Raw genomic sequence first — 15,524 nt, 5'->3', positions numbered from 1 at the left:
AGGCACACATTATGGAATCCTTTATGTAAGTGCAATAAAACGGAGTGCAACTGGATTTTGATTTCTATTTGTTATTCAGAATTTTTGTATTTCAGAATTTTCACATTCAGATTTTTTCATGGAAATGTGACCCAAAAAAGACTTTGCTTATCAAGCTTCCTTGATTCATATTTTTGGTACAGCTCGTATTGTGCTCTTTTATTGCAGCAAAAAATTATTAGATACCTACATTCCAGGCACTTTACACACATGTCCTCATTGTCAACTAAACCGGCCTGCAGAAATCCCAGGTGAACCAGCGACAGAAGGAGAAGCCACAGGCTCTCATACATGTGAAGAGAGAGAAGGAGTCAGAAACCTTCTACTGTGAGAGCACAGCACCTTTTTATATTCTCCTTTCATAGGACTAGGGCAAGATTCTGTTACAACTCTTGTCATTTTTAACAAGACTAAAGTGATTTAGGGAAATTTTTCATGGAGATTATTTGCCCATAAAGATCAGCTAATAAAAGACCCTTTGTGCGTGTGTGGAATCTCTCTAAGCTGGTTTGGAAGCAATCCCAAACATTGTTGAAGAAATGTTAAGGTTTTTAGCAACAAAGCAGTGCTTCTAAAAGGAAGAGGAAGCCACTGGATTGCACATTATAATAATTACAGAGGGTTAACTTCATTTCTGGTGTGTTTTTCTTCTGAGGCGTCAAAGCCTCTGTGAATGTGCCTTCACCACACCCTTGCAGGGCCAGTTTCTCCAGTGTGATTTGCGGCCTCCCACCCCTACCGCAATCACCCAGAGTAGGGTGGTGTGTTAACACGCAGATCTCCAGGCTCCAGCATGGACCCCCTGAAGTAGAATCCCTGGGTGAGGCCTCGGAAGCCATACTTTAAACAAGATATCCAGGCAATTCTTATGTATGGCAGTTTTAGGAACCCAGCCTTGGACTGTAAAACTGAGGCAGTTAGGGGCTGTACCTTTGACCTCTGTGACCTCAGAACTTATGTTTGGGATATTAGCAGGCAGTCAACTATCTGTCAGAGAAGTGAAGGAGTCCTCCTCATAAAGGAAATAGGGAAACTCAATCAGGCTTCCAGTCACACAGCTAGAAGTACTGACCGAAGCGTTGCAACTGGCGTCATTGCTCTACAGACTTCATCCTCTTCCTACTCTCCCATATTTGGAATACCGGCTCCTCTGTCAGATTTTATTTATTTAACCACCTCTATGTCTTCTAGGATGGGGAGAAAGAGGACGGTTCATCTTCAAATTTACCAAGCAAATTTCCAAATTTGTGAGTTTCCAAATGAAAGAGCCAAGAACCAACACCATGTGGAGTCAAGAGGTTCAAGAAACTCGCCTGGTTGGGCAGCCCTTGCTGAGCACTATGAGATGCCTTTCCTGTCCTCCTGCCTCTGTACATTCGTATGGACAGGATTTGGTGAAAGAAAGTGAAAAGTAAAGAACCAAAGGATGGGCACATGGATCTGCTTGAGGTGATGGAAATGTTCTAAAATTGGAATGAGATGATGGTTGCACAACTCTGTAAATTTACTAAAGATCACTGAATTACACACTTAACCTGGGAGAATTGTAAGGTATGTAAATAAAGGTGTTACTAATCACAGGGGTAGTTGGTTCACATCTGTTCCAAAGGGACTCAGTGCTATATTAAGGAGCTGATACAGGAGCTCTTACAGTCCACAGAGGCTAAGAGGCCTCTTCATCACCACCTTAAATACTGATGAAGGCCCCATCTGGGCAAGTGTGCTGGGCTTTATACAGAACAACGAAACAGAATAGCATGAATCCTCCAGAGTTCATGCTCACACAGATCATACTCGGGTGGATGCAATAAGAGAGACATTAACAGACAGGAGAAAGGCAGGTGGGCATTCACTTCACATGTGAGTGAAAGGAACAGGTATTTAACAGGGTGGCGAGAATTTACGCCCAAAGAGTATGTGGAATCTTTAATGGTTTTGGTTCAAGACCATGGCAAAAATTCATAATGGGGAAAATAATAATTTTTCAACAAATCTTTATTTGGCAACTGCTAGATGCCTGGTAAAAAATAACAGAAAATACTTGCTGAAGCAATGGTAGATTGAATTTATGGGCATAAATGCATGTGAATACAGTCACTCACTGCATAATGACATTTCCGTCAACATTGGACTGCATATAAGACAGTGGTCCCATACGATTGGTACCATGTAGCCTAGTGTGTAGTAGGCTATGCCATCTAGATTTGTGTAAGTATAGTCTATGATGTTTGCACAACAAAAAAATCACATAACGATGCATTTCCCAGAACACATTTCTCAGAATGTATCTCCACATGACTCTATCTAAAGTAAAGTGATTTAAGAAATTTTCAAACCAAAGCATCAACATGACTGTTCACACGATTGTTAACCTGTCTATCTGAAATAATCACACAACTACATCAGAAAGTAAATAGATAGGGGTGAGCCTGACTCCTTCATTCAAACAGGAAGTTGTGAGCTCATTCAAAATACTGGGCTTTTACAAAATCTGTTTCTTCATTTACAAATGAAGGAAATGGAAAAAAATTCTTGAAGCACTGCATGTCAGGGCCTGTCCCAGACGGCTCATTTACTATCTGATTTAAGCCTTTAAGAGGTAAGCATTATTGTGCAGCTGAGGCTCAGAGAGTTTAGGCAACTTGCTAACTACTCAGCTCCAAGCGTAGCTATTGAAATCACCTCCTGGAGTGTCTGGCTGTATCAGTTCTTTCCAGTAATCACTCTTCTTTCCCTCCCACCTTGCCTAAGACCACTTCAAGCTCCAAAATTCCAGATTCTATCTATCTATGTTCCCAAGATGCTTGCAGCTTTGAGTTTTGCCACAGGGCCATGAACATAGATAGTTTATAAACAGTTTTCCTTTGCAAGGCTACTCCAAAATGTCCTTTTGGGGGAGGAATTACTGTACCAGTTCGTTTCTGCTGGGCAGGATGGGCACCAGCCCTAACTGTCACTCCTTCTGACTAGCTGGCAAATTCTAAGCAGGTCCATCTGCTGGAATTGGCATAACATGCCTAACAAGGTGGGAAGCCGTGAGGTCCAGGAAGCAAGCACGTTCAGGTGGAAAACAAAAGAGGAGGAAGTCTGTCCTAGTAGGACGGGCAGCAGGCAGCAGTATTGCTTGGGGCCAAGAGGATGAAATGCTCCCATTTCCTCTGAGCATTCATCATCTCCTGGGCCTGGCGGAAAGTTTCATATCCTTACCTAGAGAAAGCTGTACCCAGGGTAGAAGTTGTCCTGGTGACCTTTGGATGGTGCCATTTTTCAACGTATAACCTCAAGTCACATGCTCACTGAAAGAGGCTAAGTGGACAAAAGAACTAGGACAAAACAGAGCAGAGGTAGCTTGAGACACCGCTTTTTGTCTGAGCTGTCACGAATCCAGAGGCTAGAGAAGATTGCTTGAGACCCAAAGGGACGTCATAACGTCCACCAGAGGCACAATCCAGATTCCAAGAGAAAGGCTGGTTCTGGGTGTAGAGAGCCATTTGGGTCTCTTGCCATCCACCATTGGCCAGGTAGGCAGATCCAAGTGGATGGTAAGCATTTTCTAATAGGAAAAATCTTTCAGACGGAGAATGGGTCCAGGCGAGCTCACAAAAGCCAGTTTACCTCAAAATTAAACTAAAATAATGCTAGTCTGTAACAGAAAATATTTTTTCAATTTTTAAAATTTATACACTGACTACTTACAAAAATGATTTGAAGTGGAAAATAGCACATTATGAGTATGCAATTAAACAAAATGGCAAGACCAAATCACATGTTTAAAATCAAAGACTCAAACAAGGTAGGAAAGAGGTGACCCATGACTTCGATAAGAATAGCAAATGGAGATAAATTTCCCACTTTCACATGCCTATCACTATCCATTCCTCAAGATCCAAACCTGACTTCTTCTGTAATAAGCGACAAGAATCTCTCTTAAGCCTGGGGCATTTACTGTATGTGCTTCTGCCTTGGCCCTCGTACTACTGTGGGTCCCCAGTTATCTTTTGTGTACTGAGATACACTGCTAAAGATTGAACTCTTCTTCTGCTCCACCAAGAGAAGGTCAGGAAAATTACCTTGGAATTCATTGAAGGTCACCTCTGAGGGGAGGTGAGGCACCTTGGAACTGATTACTTAGAAGAAGGGGTATAATCATCCCTTTTAGGTTTATCGTAGTAAAAGATGACGTGAAAGGAGGCAGGTGGGGACCAGCAGGAAGGCAAAGGATTGGTGCTCTGGGTCCATGAGAAACCAGACACACGAGTCCTTCTGAGGCCCAGGAAGTATTAGGTCCTGGAGAGTTGAAACGATAACCCTGAGGGGTCATCACTTCTGTGTCCAGACCAGGAGATCCACCCCTTCTCTGTGCTTGGCAGTAACTTGCCTAGACAGGCTGTCTCTCTGCTGTTGGAGACTAGTCATTTCTAAAGTTCAATACCCTTACTGAGAATCCCCTCAGACTGAAGCTGTTGCAATAGCCTTGGGCACCCATGAGCCCTGGGGGTCCCCTGGACACTCCACAGGTGTATTACTTTTAGAAATATACATCTTATCTATGTCCTAAATCTTATCTACAAGTCCTAAATCTTACATTATCTTCTGTCACCCCCAATGTTGGGCCACCAGCATGTGCTCAATACTACTTGTTGATTTCTTTAGAAGAGTCATATTCCACCACTTGGTTCAACTGTCACCCCCTTTCCTCCCAGCACACACACACATTTCACCAGCAATAGGCTAAACTCTCTAAAGTTAAGTAACACTGAAAAATAAACCATCATTTTAACTCAAAACACAAATTCTTTTCAAAATGTCATTTCCGGATAAGGAAGCCCTTCTATTTGTGCTGACAGGAAATGGAATGATTTTTTCATAAATATCAAATCTTTACTCCTTGTGAACAAACTCTTCTGCTACCCTGGCAACACATTTCCTCTTTTCATTAATGTATGAGAAACTGAATAACTCTGGGTGAATCAGACAGATTCTCCTCAAATTATGTATCGTGTCAAGGTGCTTACGCCCTACTGGGTCAATTCGCAATCTGTAAATGATGGAAAGGACAAAATATTAGCACCAGGTTATTCTTCACAAATAAGATGTTGCAACCAACACATCATAAACCATATGCTGGTTAAACTTGAGTTTGCTTTCCTGCACTGGAAAGATTTTATACTAATCAAGTCACACTCTATGATCAAGGGCAGGGTTCTGCGCCATGCAAGAGAATAAAAGTTTAAATGCCCACAAAGGGAAAGAACCTGGCACACAGTCGTGCATTAAGACATTTATTGACTTAAATCCTCATTCTTGTCTTTTCCCCATTGTTCTTCTACCTAATAAGTCAAACTGTCAAAGACTTCAAGAAAGAAGAAAAAGGGAGAGAGGGTAGGGAGCCAACCTGACTAATTATGCCAGGGGTTTTGCATGTCTTTTTTTTAATAATCCTGCATCTCTATGAGGTCACAATTAGTATTCTCATTTTATAGACAAGGAAACTGACAATAACAGGATCCCAACTCTCTATCACCTGTATATCTCTGCAAAGACAGACAGATGTGTATGTACATATGTAGGTACATATATATATTTAAATTGAGATATAATCCACATACCATACAACTCACCCTTTTAAAGTATAAAATTCAGTGGTTTTTAGTATATTCACAGAGTTGTGCAATCATTCACCATTATCTAATTCTAGAACATTTTTATCACCCCAAAAAGAAACCCATGCCCATTAACTGTCATTTCTCCCTTCCCCCAGCCCTTGATAACCACTAATTTACTTTCTATCTCTATGGGTTTGCCTATTCTAGACATTGCATATAAATGGAATCATACAACATGTGGTCTTTTATGACTGGCTTCTTTCACTTAGCATATTTTCAAGGCTCATCCATGCTATAGCACACATCAGTACTTCATTCCTTTTTATTGCTGAATAATATCCCATTGTATGGATATACCACATCTTGTCTAACTTATATTCAAAATGAGGCCATTTCTATAGTTTATTGTTAAGCTATAGATATAAATTAGGAAAGGTAACTGGTGTACCCGTATTGGTCCTCCCGCACAGGACCTTCTTGACTATCCACTGAGCTCTGAAGAGTTCTAAACTACAGCTCTGTGAAGAAAGTGTGCTCCCTAACCTGAGACAGCATCATCCATCTATAATATTCTCCCAAGGTCATGCCAGGTGCCCTTGCGGAGCCTACAGATAAATAAAGGAGACAAGAAACTATGAAGTATGACTGCATAGACAAGACACTATGAGATATGCCTGCATAGAACAGACTCTATGAGCAGGGTCACTGACTTGCAGTGACATTTTATACTTTTAAAAAGTAAACCAAACAAGCAGCAAATGTTTATTCTCCTGAAAATAAATATAACAAGGCCACTAATGAGATAGACTTTCCCCATTTCACCAGGAATGGTAAATTTTGGTCCTTCAGTAAGTTATTTTGGGAGGCGAACTAATTACTCATTTTCTTCAACGATGACTGCCAGGTGGATCATGAAGCAGTGTGCGTGCGTGCATGCATGTGTGTGTGTGTCTGTGCGTTCCTATCTTCTGAGAACTGAGAGACCTGGCTTCTAATTGTGGTTCTGTTACTAATTAGCCCCTGAGTCCCCAGCGCTAAGCAGCCTCATCTCTAAATGGAGGTCAGTAGTAACTGCCTTGACCACTCTACAGGCTTCTTGTGAGAATTAAATATTTATGAGATCATTTGCAAATGTTAAAAATATCATACAAAAGCAGGATATTGAGGTGGTTCACTGTCCACCAGGACACAGACCAGTTCAACCAATACTACTAAGATTACACGATTCTTTTCTCTTTCCTGATCCTCAAAAATATTTGAGTCCACAATTGAGTGTAAGAAGGCATGAATTCCTCTGAGCACAGTGAGAACGAGAAGAATGCAATTAGTTTTCTGCGTGAACACGGGTTATTACTCTTGCTTTGCATGTATATGATACACACAAAACAAGAAAGGGGAGGTTGGCATTTCAGCCTGTCCTTTGCAAATTACATCTTCGATGGTCATAAAAAGATTATAAGCTATGCAAGTGCCGTGGGATAACCTGTGTTTCCTCTCACTAGATAACAGGCCGGCCAGAACAAGACCGACTCACTGCTTACGGCTATTCCAACATGCCATGCTTAAAATACCCACAGCAAAAGGAAGGAAGAGGACAAGGGCCTCCAATTTATAAAGTGAATTAGTTTCACAGGAACATCGTAAATATTTGTCCCTGGGCTTTAAGAAAAAGCAGTTTTAGTCAAAAAGTAGAACAAAACAAAGCTACCCATTTTTAATCCTTCAGAGAATCAAGAAAAAGGATTTGGCTGAATCACATTGTGATTCCATTTCCTACACCGCAGGAGCTCAGCAGGAGGGAGACTGAAGCAAGTCTAAATCCTGTCCTTTGTCCATCATTTCCAAGCGAACAGATAAAGACTGGACAGTGTCACCCCCCGAGGTATGATGGGAAAGGCATTAAAGCGGCCGGAGGATTTGGCATGTGCTGCATTGGAGGGTCTCTCTCTGACATCCTGTGGTATACAAGTAGTTGCACACACCATCACACATTTCTCCCTGGAGAGCACAAGAGGCACGGTAAATACCACGCCACATAAAGACGTGTGCCACCAGCCTTTCTGGAAAGACAAGGAGGATTGATTTCCTTGGTGTGGAGATGTGAGGAAGAAAGGAGAGGGAAAGCCCATGAGACCCAAGCAAGAAAGCAGAGCCCCGCCTTCCTCCTCGGGGTAAGAAGGCAGGGATACAAGTTTCCTTTGTCTCTGAGAGAAGAGCATGCAAGAGGAAGAGGAGGGCTCCAGCGTGCAGTCTGGCAGGTGCCTGCTAGGGAGGAAATGTCTGCAGAGGGAGCCAACGGATGAGAGCATTCATCCTGAAGGAATGAGTGGAGTGCTCAGTAAACACAGAGCCCCTGGGGAAGGGAGTTGTGCAAGAGAGCTGAGAGACTACGAGACGTCAAGCCCACCCTTGGCCTGCTCATGGACTGGCCCAAGACACAGGGGAACACGGAGGGAACAAACCATTTTCCTTTACCCTCAAGACTTCTGTTTCCAGTTTGACATTCGCGTTTTTTTCTGTGCTGCTTTCACTTTAAAACTATCTTGTTGCTGTTTTCTTTCTGCATGAAGTTGGCAGGTAACAACCTGCACCCAGGAAAGGAAGTTTGCTGGAGTCAGAGATCTCCTAGGACCTTCCATTACTGATGGAAGGGAATTCATACCAACAGGATGCTCCCCCCCCCCACATCTGCTGACATCTGTGACCTAAGTCTGAAGTCTCATGTAGCTTCCTGTTACCATGAGGCTGCTAAAGCAGAAGGGAGTGGAGTCGGGGTGGGGCCGGGGTAAGCTTGCTTCAGAGAAGAGTTTAGAGGTGGAGATGGAGATAGAAGGCTATTGGAAAACTCCAGTCTCTCACACTAATTTGCTTCTGGACTTCTCAATTAGGAGGCAGGTTGTAAAGCTCTTCAGATCTCTCCTGAGGAGCTTCTAGGATAATTAGAATAAGCTTTTAAAGATGTGCCATTTATAGCACGATCTCTCTAAAAAGAGAATCTCGCTGTCAAAAACAAAACTGAGAGCCAGCAAATGATAAATAAAGCTACAAATGGAGTGTATGCTATATGCTGAGTGTTACATGCCAGTTTCCAGAAAATCTCTTCAGAAAAAAAAAACTACTGGTTCTGACCCCTTAGATCTAAGATACGAGAATTACTGAACTCAGATCCTTAGAGCCAAAGAGACTTTAGGAGTTAAGCGGTTCAAGTATTGGATTTACATATTTATTTTTAATGCTTGTATTTAAAGAAAACTGAGGCTCAATGAAGTTGAGAGTTGCCCAAGGTCACAAGGATGAGTTCCAAGGGCCAAGAGTAGGTTCCTGATTCCCTGTCACCTGGGGCCCTTTTCAGTAAAACACAAGAAGGCTCTCCCCCCGACAGCTTCAAGCTGATGTGATGGGTGGGGTTTACAACTACTAAGGAATCGCAGAGGGAGATGCAATTTTAGAGCAGGATGGAGTTTCAGAGGTTACAAGCCTCTCCCTTTACCTGTGAAATGAAGATAGTCTCAGAGAGGCTGAAGGACCTGTCAAAAATGACTCAGGAATTCATGACGTAGCTGAGCCTGGAGCTTCTTGATCATTGCCCAGTGACCTTTCTCCTCAAAGTTCCCTCAGGCATTCGATGGCATCTCAGGTGAAACCACACTCACAGAAGTGGCCTTACGGCCCCCCCCAATGCTTACGGAGGGTTCAATTAAAACCACACCGGAGCTCCAGCCCTCATTGGGATGACGTTAAGTTCCCAGGTTTACTGGAGGGGGTTGAATGGTGGCTCCCCAAAAGAGATGTCCACGTCAAATCTTTGGAAGCTGTGAATGTCTGGAAAGAGAGTCTTTGCAGATGTAATTAAGCGAAGAATCTTGAGATGAGGAGATCATCCTGGATGATCTGGGTAGGCCCTAAATCCAATGACAAGTGTCCTTCTAAGAAAAAGGCAGAGGAAGGTTTGACAGAGAGAGAAGACGCAGAGAGGAAGGCCGTGTGAAGGTGGAGGCAGAGATCAGGGCTACGCAGCTGCAGCCACCAGAAGCTGGGAGAGGCAAGGAAGGGTTTTCCCCTAGAGCCTTTTGGAGGGAGCACGGCCCTGCCAACATCTTGATTTTGGACTTCCGGCTTCCAGAACTGTGAGAGAATAGGTTTCTGCTGTTTTATGCCACCACTGTTACAGCAGATACAGGAAACGAACAAATTTACCATCTCTACGGATGAAATCAATCAGAAAAAACAACTAGAAAAAATCAAAGATCACAGAATGGAGAAGTACAATGTGGTATATCCATACAATGGAATATTATTCAGCCTTAAAAAGGAAGGAAATGCTGGTCCATGCTATAACATGGATGAATCTTGAGGACTTTATAGTAAGAGAAATAAGCCAGTCACAGAAAACCCTAAATACTTTATGATTCCACTTATATGAGATACTTAGAGAAGTCAAAGTCATAGAGACAGAAAGTAGAATGGTCATTGCCAGGGGCTGTGGGGAGAGAGAAATGGGGAGTTACTGTTCAATGAGTACAGGGTTTCAGTTCTACAGGATATAAAGACTTATGGAGACGGATGGTGCTGATGGTTTCACAACATTACGAATGTATTCAAATACACTGAACTGTTTGCTTAAAAATGGTTAAGATGGTAAAGTTTATGTTACACGGATTTTACCACAATTTTAAAAATTGGGGAAAAAAAAACCAAAAAGCAAGGATTACAGTATTTACAACAAATCCACAACGTTTCACCAGTGACGGAGTCAGAGAATGAAAGGCAGAGGGAGGAAGGCAGAGTGTGGAGACCAGTCCTGTTTTATATGGGTAATCAAGCCAAACTGACTCATGAGCTGTCACATGTCAGAGTGCTAACTGTGCAGGACATTTTTCTAGATCACACACCCATCCGAGGAGGACGGCATGCCTGCTGGGTGGATCTTGAATCTACCAACAACCCTACTGCAAACTGCTCCCAGAAGGCCCAACTCTGAAGGCATAGTGTGGACCGCGTCCAAGCCTTCCGCCTTCCAAGCAGCCCTCGCTGAGACCTGAAGGCAATCTGGTGAGGGTCCCTTGCAGCCGCAGAAAACACTGAAATACTCAGGCCTTCAGGGAGAAGCCAGAGTAAGCAGATGTTTCTTCAAAATGGCACATTCGTGGATCTAGTTTTATTGTAGACGTTCCTTCCCACAGCTGTTGAACTAAATCTGAAGGGAATCAACACTGCCCCCGGCCCCCAGCCCTTTTGCCTTGCCAACTCTTTTGTATTAGTTCCAGATGCGGACTGAGGAGGCAGCTGTTTTGATCCACACCTTCTGAGAACGTGGCTGCCTCAAATCCAGGGGCTGTGTTCTGTCTCTTCCTGCCTCTCTTCCTATAGCTGAACACCTGGGAAATGGTTCTGGTGTTTTATTATCGTTGTTTTAAAATGAAATTTCCCAATTGCTCCCAACTCAACAGGTTTATTTCAGTCTCATGCAGCAGACGGAACTTGGGAACCCCACAGGAAATGCTGTCGGGACCCCTCAGCTCCTTTTGAGAGCAGCACTGTGGGGCTCTAGGGAGGGATGAAGGACACATGCAGGGGACAGGCGGGGGAGCACCCTCCACTGTACTTTGAGTCTTGGGATGTGACCACTGGACTTCACGCTGCCTTTTGGATGGGTCACATCCGTCTTCTCCAATAGCTTTCCCGGGAATGTGCTTCACCTGGGGCCCAAACCGCAGTCTTGACAGATACTTGGGCTGACCATTAGAGCTTTATTGGAAAGACCATGAAAACTCCTCCTCACACCCATACTGTGTGTGTGTGTGGGAGGATGCAGGGGGTCGAATTCTCAGGTTTCCCTCCAGCCAGTGCCACCGCTATTTTGTGTCCAGAGTTCTGCAGTCGTCTCCTAACTGGCCTCCTTGTCTCCAAACTCACCCCTTTTCCATTCATTTAAAAATTTGAGGTGAAATTCACATAACATAAAATTCACCATTTTATTTTTTAAGGAAGATTAGCCCTGAGCCAACTGCTGCCAATTCTCTTCTTTTTGCTGAGGAAGACTGGCCCTGAGCTAACATCCGTGCCCATCTTCCTCTACTTTATACATGGGACGCCTACCACAGCATGGCTTGACGAGTGGTGCCATGTCCGCACCTGGGATCCGAACTAGCGAACCCCGGGCCGCTGAGGAGCAGAATGTGCTCACTTAATCGCTGCACCACCAGGCCAGCCCCAAATTAACTGTTTTAAAGTGAACAGTTCCATGGCATTTAGGACATTCACAACATTGTGCATCCACTACCTCTAACTAGTTCCAAAACATTTTTATCACCCTACTTGAGACCAGTAAGCAGTTACTCCCCATTTTCCCTGCCCAACAACTCCAGGCAACTGCCAATCTGCTTTCTGTTTATAAGGATTTACCTATTCTAGATATTTCATTGAAATGGAATCATACAGTTTGTGGCCTTTTGTGACTGGCTTCTTCCATCTAGCATAATGTTTTCAAGGTTCATCCATGCTGTAGCCTGTGCCAGAATCCCTTCCTTTTTAAGGCTGAATAATATTCCGTTATCCGTATATACTGTATTTTATTTTTCCATCCATCCATCCATGCATGCATGCACACTTGGGTTGTTTCCACCTTCTGGCTGTTGTGAATGGAGCTGCTGTGAACATGGATGGACACATATTTGAGTACTCCCATTCATTCTCTTCCCAACAATCTGACCCAATCACATGATACTCCAGCTACAATCACTTCCTACCACTCTTAGGATAATGCCCAAGCTCCTAAATGTGACCTTTGAGGTCCTCACGCTCTGGCCCCTCCCCACTGCTCCAGCATCATCTCTCCCACCTGCAATCCTGCCCGACTGACTTTTTGTTTCTTGCGTGTGCTGTGCTTTTCCTTGCCTCTGAGCCTCTGCAGATGCTGCTCCCTCTCTCTGGAACACCCTTCCCCTGGGTAAGAGGCAACTGCATTGACAACACTCATTTCCTTATCCCTCAAGTCCAACTAGCTGCACTAGGTCCCAGCAGAGCCAACAGTGACCTCTCTGTGGCATCGCAGAGCTTGCTGTGGGATAAGGCCACGCTGGACCTGGCTGTGAAATCCCACGGAGGCCACCCAGAGACACCTTGGGGCCTCTCAGATTTACGTCAGGTGTCACTGAAACACACCCTGCTGGGAAGTTTGAAGGTGGTCATGTGGACTCAGTGTCCTTGTGTCTGCCGAAGGGATGTGACAAGCTGCAGGACCAGTCCGTCGCCTTGCCAGCTGCTGGGCGTCCTGACTCACCTCTGCTCGGTAAACATTCTCCACCCTGAACTGTGGGACAGGTATGAGGCAACCTTTACTCTTTCCATCGGAACTGGTTAACTCCCCACAGGCTGTAAGAAGTGGGGCAGTCGCTGTGAACTCTGGCCCCGTAATTCCACGATGGCCTCAAGCCCAGGAGGAGCCTGGCTCAGCCCAGAGGCAGAAGCTGGTGGGGCCACTGCTGAGAAAGCAGGAACCAAGCTCTCCAGTGCAAGGTAGTCACACCTTAACTTGACAGGCTCAGCCTCGCCCCCAGGGGGTTCTGGGTCATGCAGGATGTGGTTTTCTAAGGGTGGGGAAGTCTATGCCTTCACTTTTCACACACCGTTTCTTTTCTTTGTTTTTTTTTGTTTTGTTTTTTTTTTTTGAGGAAGATTAGCCCTCAGCTAACTACTGCCAGTCCTCCTCTTTTTGCTGAGGAAGCCTGACTCTGAGCTAACATCCGTGCCCATCTTCCTCTAGTTTATACGTGGGACGCCTACCACAGCATGGCTGCCAAGCAGTGCCATGTCCGCACCCGGGATCCGAACCAGCGAACCCTGGGCCGCCGAGAAGCGGAACGTGCGAACTTAACCGCGGCGCCACCGGGCCGGCCCCAACACACCGTTTCTTTTCTCAGCTTCAATTCTGAGCCTCTGCTCCCTGAGTCTGTACACTCCCACAGGTACTCACGTGACGCAAGAGCACACACACCTACACGTACACTCCCATGTGTACCCGCACGCGTGCACACACGTACACTCCCACACACAAGTGTACATGGACACATACGTACATGGACACATCCACGTGCAGGCACACATACACGTGTGCATAGACACACGTACACACATATACCTGTGGCTCTAACATGCTCTTCATTTCCTCTTTTTCTAACTTCTAAAAATGAGAACAGTCTAATATAACCCTCCCTTCTACATAATTCCTAATAGAGCCTGTATCATTTTTTTCCTTCAAATTCTCCATCATGCCAATTTCCGCATGAACATTTAGTAGAAACTGCCTGTGAAGACAGTACAACACATTCATTCTCTAAGAGATCAGTCATCTGCAACGACTTTCTTTTCTCTCTCTGTGAGGAAATAAATGGAAGACGAGGCTGTGTGTTTATGAGGGCCTCTGAGGAAATGACTGGCTTTGAGGGGAGCCCGTCTGTCACTTACCTCCAGCACCTTCCCTGTGATAAACTGGTGACAGGCTTCACATCTCACCCCAAAGAGCCCCTGGTAGTCCTTCTCGCAATACGGAGCGCCGTCCCTGCAGGACAGAAGAGGGGTCAGCTCCTGAGAGGAGGCCGAGGGGTGGGGAAGACCCCAAACCACATTTCTGGGAGCCCTTTCCCACAGAACGGTCATGGAACGTGCTTCTCTGATCCTTGGCATTCACGTGCCTGGAGATCCACTCAGACATGATCAAAACCCATGAAACCAAGCGATCCGGGGAGCGCCGTGGTTCTCCGGGTCACACAGAGGTGACAGCCGAATCACCACACGATGCCCACTGCTGAGTCCACGCATGTCTCAGACCTAACTAGCACAACCCAGCATCACTCCTGTTCACTACCAGCCATGTGGGCGTCAGATGCGCTCTTGGGTGTCCGTCTTCCTCTGAGGAGGCCCCACCACCACCTTCCCCCCACTGCCTCCTCAAGCCCAGGACACCGTCTCCTCAGCCCTTGGGAGGCCTGAGGGGCCCAGGGCCTTCTCATCCAGCTCCCGCCCTTCCTTCATCTACCTCAGAGCACAGGAAAAATACCACCTCCTACGTGTGTTGTTGCTGGACAGGTGGCAGAGCACCACTCTAGACGCCCATTACTGACCACTGTGCAGCCTTCCGTGTTAGTCAAAAGCTGGGCGTTTTTCTCATGTTACTTTGGCTGTGCGTCAGAACCACCTGTGAGTGCTCCCTTTCTAACACAGGTGTTTCAGCATCACCCCAGACCTACAGAATTGGATTTCTAGGGGCTGGGGCCCAAGCTGCTTTTTTCCTTTGTTTCACTATATTCTTAAATTAAATTTGTTTAATTTTTTTGAGTAGGCAATGTATTCACCTGGTTGGAGGACACTTTTTATTTTATTTATTTATTTTTTTGAGGAATATTGTTGCTGAGCTAACATCTGTGCCAATCTTCCTCTATTTTGTGTGGGATGCCACCACAGCATGGCTTGACAGGCAGTGTGTAGGTCTGAGCCTGGGATCTGAAGAGGTGAACCCTGGGCTGCCAAAGCGGAGCATGCAAACTTAACTGCTACACCACCGGGATGTCCTGAGAACATTTTCTAAAGCATAGAAAAATGTATTGCAGGGGCTGGCCTGGTGGTCTAGTGGTTAAGTTCGTGCCCTCTGCTTTGGCAGCCTGGGGTTCGCAGGTTCAGATCCTGGGTGCAGACCTAGCACCACCCATCAAGCCATGCTGTGGCAGCATCACATATAAAATAGAGGAAGACTGGCACCGATGTTAGCTCAGTGACAATCTTCCTCAAGCAAAAAGAAGAAGATTGGCAATAGATGTTAGCTCAGGGCAAATCTTCCTCACCAAAAAAAAAGAAAAAAGTATCACAGACAATTTTCCCTCA

At 45.1% G+C, this 15,524-nt stretch overlaps 1 protein-coding gene across 10 annotated transcripts in view; it reads right to left on the bottom strand.

The window, feature by feature from the left end:
* Nucleotides 1-15,524, bottom strand: part of ABLIM1 (actin binding LIM protein 1) — a 291,304-nt gene that overhangs the window by 77,788 nt on the left and 197,992 nt on the right. For all 10 annotated transcript variants that reach the window (XR_011420691.1, XR_011441743.1, XR_011441742.1 and 7 more), the window contains one exon: nt 14,112-14,205. Coding sequence is in view for 3 of the 10 variants with exons in the window: in XM_070276223.1 (XP_070132324.1) it covers nt 14,112-14,205 (94 nt within the window). In the remaining 7 variants the exon portion in view is untranslated. The remainder of the gene's footprint in view (nt 1-14,111; nt 14,206-15,524) is intronic.

Source organism: Equus caballus, chromosome 1 (genome assembly GCF_041296265.1).
Source record: "Equus caballus isolate H_3958 breed thoroughbred chromosome 1, TB-T2T, whole genome shotgun sequence".
NCBI classification, from domain to species: Eukaryota; Metazoa; Chordata; class Mammalia; order Perissodactyla; family Equidae; genus Equus; species Equus caballus.
The sequence above is the reverse complement of the archived record's forward strand: the minus strand, read 5'-3'. Positions and strand labels throughout refer to the sequence as shown.